An 8352-nucleotide genomic window follows, 5' to 3' on the forward strand; every position below is an offset into this window, starting at 1 on the left:
AATTTAACACTAACAACAAATTAACAATTACTATGATAATGAATGAAAAAATAAGTTAGTTTGAATTGATTGATTTATATGATAAATTGATTATTGGTTATTGATTTGATTCCAAATGAAATATATAGTAGATAATAATTAGTTTGTTTATGAACTGCATATAGGAAATGACATCTGGCTAAAAAAAATAAACGAAAAAAATCCGATCTTCGACTATTTGTATAATTATATATATATATCTATTTTCATATGTTACGATTTATGGCGTACAATATTGAATAATGTTTTAGATTGTAATATTTATGGGGTTAAATATCGAGACCAAGATTTAATTAATTAATTACATTACTGCGATTTGAAAAACTGACGTACGGTCTAATCCTTAATTTTGGTATTTGTTTTAGTATAAGAAAAAGATTTCATAGATATTTTTCACATCATACAACGAAACATTGCTGCTTACCTTATAAGCAGATTTATTGAAACATTACAAGTACATATTAGAAAGATGCATAATAGGCAGACTACATGCTCAAGTACATAAAAACAAACAACAGTTCACTAGCCTCGCATCAGCTAGTGTAGTGCAAGGTCTGTTCAAACATTAGCTTAAGCAACAAGGGGAAGCAGGCGACCATAGTTATGAACCCAATTCGGAATAGCTTTGTTGTCGTTCTTCGCATCAATTGCTCCGGCGGTGCTATCACACTTGGGAGGTACCTGGATTAAAGCAACAGGGAACCACGGACTTTTACCTTTATCAGAATCGAACTGAAGGAAGTTGCCTAATTGGAAAACTTTGGCTTCGGTAATTGTCATGAGCTCTCCAATTGGTTGGTTACCAAAGGTGAGCGTGACAGTTACTCCCTTGACATTGGTGAGCTGCCGATAGGATATGATCGCTGACATTTGGGGTTGGCAGACGACACGATTACCGATACCGAACATTGTCCTACTAACGGCACAAACACCTTGCAATTGAATCGATAACATGTGGGAGTCTACGTTGATAGGATCGCATCGAAAGTGCTCCACATAATCAGGGAAAAGCCGGGAGGTATATCGTAATGACGCAAGATGTCAGAGACTGAATCAAAGCCCGGGCAGTGGGTAGTGGCGGAGGACAATGTTATAGTTAGGAGGAGGAGAGCGAGAGAGAGGGAGATTGTGGCTGTTTTTGGAGACATATTCACTGGATGAGTTTTGGATATTAAGAATAGAGATGTTTTAGTGCTAGAGCATGCACATTATGCTTCTGTATTTATAGAGGGTATGTGAAGGACTTGAGTGTCATTTCATGTAACGTTCCTTGCCAATAATCTTCTAAATACATAGCGTGACGTGGTACAGTCCTTTGTTGATGAATACCTTTTAATATATTAACTAGTTATTAGGTCTGGATTATGCCCCAAATAAGAGAAAATTTCATTTACTAATAGAATACTTTATAATAATAACACGAAATACAACTTAGCCTAGTGGTTAAGACTTTTGTATATGTACTTGAGCTCTCGGGATCAAACCCTATACTATGCAATTCCTAAATTTTTTTATTGACATGGATTACATGAACTAAAACTCCCTAGGGAGAGCACAACGCGACACTGTTTTTTGTTTATGCACGCCTTTTAATATATTTGTATAGATATAGTTATTAGGTCCGACTATGCCCCGAGTAAGTAAAAAATTCATTTATTAATATAATACTTTACAATAAACAACTATGTTATTGTTTTTAAATTTCATAATTTATTTTGCTACTTTTCGTATATTTTGTCCATTAAAAATTGAAAAATTCACGTCACGACGTGATAAGTAAAAAAAAATTTGAAAAACTTGAGTTTGAAAACAATACCTTAAAAGAAATTATGGTAAAAGAATATGACATCAATATTCTCTTGTAAGTTAAGTCTTTTTAGTTAATTTTAATTATTACAAGACTTCATCATATTTTATTTGAAACATTAAACAACAAAGTCATTTTGTATTGATGGTTAAGCTCTTAATTTTCACTTCAAAGATCACGTGTTCGATACCTTGTACTTACACATTTTTGTAAAAGTGAGGAGTACACATATTGACATAAAACATTTACATTAGAAATAAAACATTTGCATTAGAAATTTGAGGAGAGCCAAATATTTAACTAAATGTAATCCAAGAAATACTCATCATGGTAGAATGTTGTTTTGACTTTAATCACTTTTCAATAGTATTGTAGGTACATAAATTTCTCTGGATCCGGCCACAATCCATAACGCGCCCTCCAGGATGGTTAATGTTTATGCCGATTTTGGACCAAGTACTAAAAAGGTTTAGGTGCCAACAACGAGATCATCATACTAATAATAAACGACATGATAAATGAAATGAATTGCGTAAAGAATAAAATAATGAAGGAAACAAGAAATTGTTGACGCGGAAAACCCAAAAGGGAAAAACCGCGGGTGATGCTCCTGATCACCAATCCACTAGTATGACGCTTGAAGTAGATGTTACAATGGTAGCTGATTACAATGATGATGGAACTCGGAGTATTTGGAGAGAAGAGAAATATATGGTTTTTCTCTAGAGAGAGACGATGGAAGTGAAGATAAAGAACATAAGTCAAAACTAGGTTACAAATTATGTATATATACTACTAAGAAAATATCTCCCCAGCTGCTTTTGAGTTGTTCCGCAATGTAAGGGCCCCGTCAGCATAATCCCGTGCACATCTCAACTGCCAAGAATGACGCCAAGTAACGTCGCTTGACTCAGTCTTCCCACTCCTTTGCCAAACTGCCACGTTAATTATAAATTCAAAATAATCAAGGAAGCCCGCCTATTCCAGAAAACTGAGGGCCCAACAATTGCCCCTGATTAACGCGTGTCCGAAACCCAGTTGTAAGAAAACCGTCAATCATCATGTTCGGAAAACCGCCCACTTTCTCCATTTCCACACGCTTCTCTATTTAAGAGAGTCCCATCATCCACTTCGTCCTTTCACATCCCCCCTTTTCTCACCAACTCATTTCTCTCTCTTCATTAAAACTTGTTCTCTCTCCAAACGGCTACTTCCTCAGGTGATTTCTTCAACTTCTTGAAGATCCAAGAACCAGGTAACTCCTTCTTCCTAAATTCCTCCGAATTTGTTTCTTTAAATGGCCCCCAAAGAAAATCTTCCCAAGATTAGAAAATCAAAAAGAACTTCAAAAATGGCAGAAAGTTCAGATGAAGTAGTTATTTTAGAGACTGGGGTTATTGGGGGAAAGAGTATCGCCAGCGAATTCACTGAAGATGATGTAATTACTCTAATAGAAAAATGTACTTTGCCTGAAAAGTGTATGACGAGAATTCCCGATGAAGAACAGCGACCTGACGACTGCCCCGTTGGGTGGGTTGTTTTGTATGAATACCCTTTCAAGATTGGGTACTCCCTTCCCTTTAACTCCCTCATGACTCAACTCTTAACTGTCATGCAAGTCAGTACAGGCCAAATTATGCCACTTGTTTGGCGTGTAGTTCATGTAATTGACAAATTGGCCCAAGACTCAAATGTAGACTTTACCCTAGAAGACCTTCTATACATGTACGACATTAAAAGAGTAGAGGTGTCTAGGTACACTTTTTTCTTAAAACCAGGAAAACCATCTTTGGTGGAAAAATCTGGGGCTAATGACAGGGGATGGAAGAAAAGATATTTTTTTGTAGAGAAGAATTCTTTGGGAAAGAGCTTTGAATACTTACGTGACGGATGGAATTCCGAAGGTAATTATCTTCTCATCGAATATACTCTCTTGTTTATGCTGTTGACGTCGTCTGATTTCCCTGTGATTGCAGAATTCTGCCCTTGCCCGTCGAAGATTCGTCTCTTAGCAAAGCCAAAATCAACCAACTCCTCAAGAAATATTCTCCTAAAGAAAGAACATTCCGCAACAAGTTTGAACTGACGTCGTCAGAAGGAGACGTCCTGCCCCAGTCTACAGAAGAACATACTACCAACACCAGTCCCTCTATGGCGTCAGGTAATGTGTCTTTTATACTTGTCCCGTCATTTTTTCTTCGTTTTTTTTTTATTTTTTTTCTTTCTTCTTTTTTTTTTTTTTTTTTTTTTTTTAGACTGACATCATCAAACGTCTTCCAGAAAACACCATGTCTACCAGATCAAAAACCCCCACTGTTGGCCTCTCTGAAGCGGAAATGTTGGAACGGGCCAGAAAGAGGAAACAGGCCGCAAGTGCTTCTGCAGTGACGCCGTCATCCATGGGCGCTCCCAAGATTGCTAGGACGGCACCTCCAACAGAACCCCCAAACCTGTCAAGACGCCTTCGGGAAGGAGAAACTTTACCATCTCCCTTCCCAAGAACTTCTGTGAAATCACTGCCCCGACAATCTTCCCGTCGGCGGAGAAGCTTGCGTTCCCTGCGCCTCAACGTCGCCTAGCCAGTTTGCCCTTGCTTACAGTGGCGAACGAAGGATTGGCCCTGCAAATACATATAAGCCAACTAACACATGTTATGTCATTTAAATGTTTCAATATGTACTTACTGACGTCGACCGTTTGTATAGGCGTCACAACATTCTCTGGCCCTACGTTCTGCTGCCCTCACTTTGGAGAAGGAGTGCAAGACACTCGCGAAAAGTTGGACCGGTCTTCGGCGTCACTGACAGCGGCAGAAAAGAAGGTGACGGAGCTGTCCGAGGAGCTGGCTAAAGAGAAAGGTCAGAACTCCCAGCCATGTGATCAGCCTGGCGTCGATGAAGGAGGAGACGGACGCCACGATCGCCAGCCTCCGTGAAGAACTGATGGACGCCGCTAGCCGATACACCTGGAAGACCAAGGCGAGGCTGATGAAGCAGTTCTTAGAGGGACAGACGTCGAAGTGGACGCCAGAGGCAGACATCCAGAATTCCTAGAGGTGTTGGGACGCCAGAAGATTTGATTCCTGAAGGCGAGGGCAACGCCGATGTTATGGCGACAGCAGATTCTGGCGTCAACACTGAAACTGACGGCGCCACTTGACTTCTACTCGTTCCTGCAAGGTGCTGCGTCACCAGTAATCATTAATTAGCTTTTGTAATATCTGTTTCAAGGTGTTATGTCACCCAGACTTGGTGTTTTGTGATGTTTTTGCTGCAACTTTTGATTGTTTCGCTTTGTGTGTTTTTGTTTTAAAACAATATTGTGTTGTGTTCAAGGATTGTATTGACGTTACATCATGGTGTTTTTCGTTTGCAATGAATTTCTCATGTAATTCACGAACGTAAGCATATAGTATGTGTGTTGTAATGTTGTAATGTTGTAAGGTACCTTAGTGATGTGAGCCAAGTTGTTTTAGTTGCAATGAAGGGATAATTTCCACTTCCAACTAACACACTGGCCTGATGTCATAGACGTATAGGTCAAAAAATAACGGGGAAGAACGTCTGACCATGTGGGGATTGCCCCTGTCCGTTCGTAACGTAACTGTAGGACGTTAGTCCCCGACGACGTCAATGTCTGACGTCATACTCTTTATTTGTGCAATGAATGAGCCTGTAATACGGCCAACACAACTCACATACGAATGTTAGTAAAGAAAATGCACAATACATACTGGAAACTAAACGAAACGACGTCATGACATGTTAAGTGTAATATTACCTACTCTAACTATCTAGTACATGTCGATATATCAGTTAAAAATGGTAGCGCTTAAGGTGAACGGCGTTCCAGCTTCTTGGTACGAGTTTGCCGTCCTTGGTGCAGAGACGATAGGCGCCGTTGCCTACTACTTTCTGGATCTTGTATGGGCCTTCCCATGCAGGTGCTAACTTTCCTGCATTGAGCTCCTTAGTATTTTGAAAGACTTCCCTCAAGACCCAATCTCCGACGCTGAATGTTTTAGCCTTGACATTTTTATTAAAGCTTCTAGCCACTATCTGTTGTTGTGACGCCATTCGAACAAGGGCCGCTTCCCTCAATTCTTCACTTGTCACGATGTCATGACTTAATTTTCTGTTCCTGTCTGGCGTCAGTAACCATAACGCGATGTCGGGATACGTACCTCAGGGGAAGGACAGCTTCGCACCCATAGACTAAGGAAAAAGGGGTTTGCCCCGTCGCCGTCCTGGGGGTAGTTCTGTTTGCCCACAGAATTGACGGAAGCTCCTCTGCCCACTTACCTTTGGCTGCTTTGAGACGCCTCTTGATGACTTTGAGGACTGACTTGTTACTAGACTCAGCTTGACCGTTGGTCTGAGGATACCTAGGCGTCGCGGTGCTAAGTTGTATGTTCCACTTAGCCAAGAAATTCCTCGTGGGCGTGCTTATGAATTGAGAACCGTTGTCACAGATGATTTCAGAAGGGACGCCGAACCTGCATATGATGTTACGCCATATAAAAGTAATAACCTCTTTATCGCGTACCTGGGTGAAGGAGTCAGCTTCGATCCATTTGGAAAAATAATCCGTCAGAGCTAACATGAACACCTTTTGCCCCGGTGCTTGAGGAGTTTTCCGACGATGTCCATTCCCCACCTCATGAAGGGCCAAGGGGTGATAGTAGGGTGTAGCCTTTCTCAGGTTTGTGTGACATGGCGGCATGTCGCTGGCAGGCGTCGCACTTCTTAGCATACTCGACGGCGTCTCGACGCAACGTCGGCCAATAATATCCCATGCGTAAGGTCCTGTTTGACAGGCTGCGTCCTCCGAATGATTGCCGCAACATCCGTCGTGCATCTCTTGTAACACTTGCCGGCATTCGTCGCCGTCGAGACATCTTAGGTATGGTCCTGCAATGGACTTCCGAAAGAGTATACCGTCAAGTAAAACATACATAGAAGCCCTGAATCGTACCTTTCTGGCTTGCAGCCTGTCTTCGGGGAGGGTGCCATCCTTAAGATATTGGATGAACGGGGTCTGCCAGCTTGTTGATGCAGTAGCAATATTACTGACGTCAATGTCGTTAACGTCCGTCGCGACGTCGTTGACTTTATCAGCTGTGGTTGTTTTGTGGACCGCTGGCGCTGACAGATGTACTATAGGTATGCTTTTGAACCCAATGTTTGCCAATGCATCTGCTTGCGTGTTTTGGTCCCTGGGAATCTGAAAGATGTCAAATTTGTCAAACAATTTTACCTTTGACTGGACAGCGTCCAAATATGCCGTCATTTTGGAGTCTTTGGCGGCAAATTCCCCTTTTATTTGGCTGACGATGAGCAATGAATCACTATATGCTTTAACTTCGGTAGCTTTTAAGTCTTTAGCCAATGTTAATCCTGCTAACAACGCCTCGTACTCTGCCTCATTGTTGGTAGCTTTGAAGTCGCAACTGATAGCTCGGGCTATGATGTCCCCTTGTGGCGACTTTAGCAATACGCCTAAACCGGCACCCCGAAAGTTGGAAGATCCATCTACATGCAAGATCCATTTACTGTTAGTCGTATTAACCTCAAGCATACTTACCTCTGTTTGGGCTATTGCTTCTAGTGTAGGGCTAAAGTCAGCCACAAAATCCGCTAATGCTTGCGACTTTATTGCTGTCCGAGGTTGATAAGTAATGTCATAGCTGCTCAACGTTATTGCCCACTTGCTCATTCTGCCCGTTAGTTCTGGATGCCTTAGAATAGACTTGACGGGATAGTTAGTTTTGACACAGATAGAATGTGCTTCAAAATAATGTTTTAATTTTTTGGACGCCGTTACGATTGCCAGGACAAGTTTTTCAAGAGAGGAATACCTGGTTTCGGCGTCGACCAAGGACTTACTTACATAGTACACTGGCAATTGTCCGTCTTGTCCTTCTCTGGCTAGGACGGCACTTACCGATGACTCGCTGACGGCGACATATAGCTGTAATGGCTCGTCGGCTACTGGCTTTGACAGCAATGGCGGCGTCATGAGATATTGCTTGAGATCTTGGAGAGCCTGCTCGTGTTCTGGCGTCCAATTAAATCCTTTGTTTTTCTTTAGGACGTCGTAGAACAATCGACATTTGTCGGAAGACTTAGAGATGAAGCGATTCAACGCAGCGACGTCCCGTTAATTTCTGCACTTCCTTTATGTTTCGCGGCGATTGAATGTTGAGGATAGCCTTGATTTGATCTGGGCTAGCCTCTATGCGCCGTTTCGTGACAATGTACCCTAAAAATTTACCTGCAGACACTCCAAAAGAACACTTGGTGGGATTAAGTTTCATGCCATACCTTCGAATGACGTCGAATGATTGTTGTAAATGTGACACATGGTCATGGGAATTTTTAGATTTGACCAACATGTCATCTATGTACACCTCCATGGTGTCCCCTAGCTGATCTTTGAACATGGCGTTGACCAGTCCTTGATAGGTTGCGCCAGCGTTCTTCAGTCCGAACGGCATGACCTTGTAG

General features: G+C 41.8%; 1 protein-coding gene and 1 pseudogene across 1 annotated transcript; both read right to left on the minus strand.

The window, feature by feature from the left end:
• Positions 1-369: 369 nt before the first annotated feature.
• LOC125491737 (uncharacterized) lies at positions 370-1219 on the minus strand (annotated as a pseudogene).
• A 3626-nt stretch (positions 1220-4845) lies between these two features.
• LOC130589444 (uncharacterized) lies at positions 4846-7864 on the minus strand. Its single transcript, XM_057390705.1, has 2 exons — positions 6148-7864; positions 4846-5018 (listed from the first exon to the last, which is right to left on the minus strand). The coding sequence occupies exons 1-2, from the start codon at positions 7862-7864 to the stop codon at positions 4846-4848; spliced, it is 1890 nt and encodes a 629-aa protein (XP_057246688.1).
• Positions 7865-8352: the final 488 nt, after the last annotated feature.

Source organism: Beta vulgaris, chromosome 7 (genome assembly GCF_026745355.1).
Source record: "Beta vulgaris subsp. vulgaris cultivar EL10 chromosome 7, EL10.2, whole genome shotgun sequence".
In the NCBI taxonomy this organism is placed as follows: Eukaryota; Viridiplantae; Streptophyta; class Magnoliopsida; order Caryophyllales; family Amaranthaceae; genus Beta; species Beta vulgaris.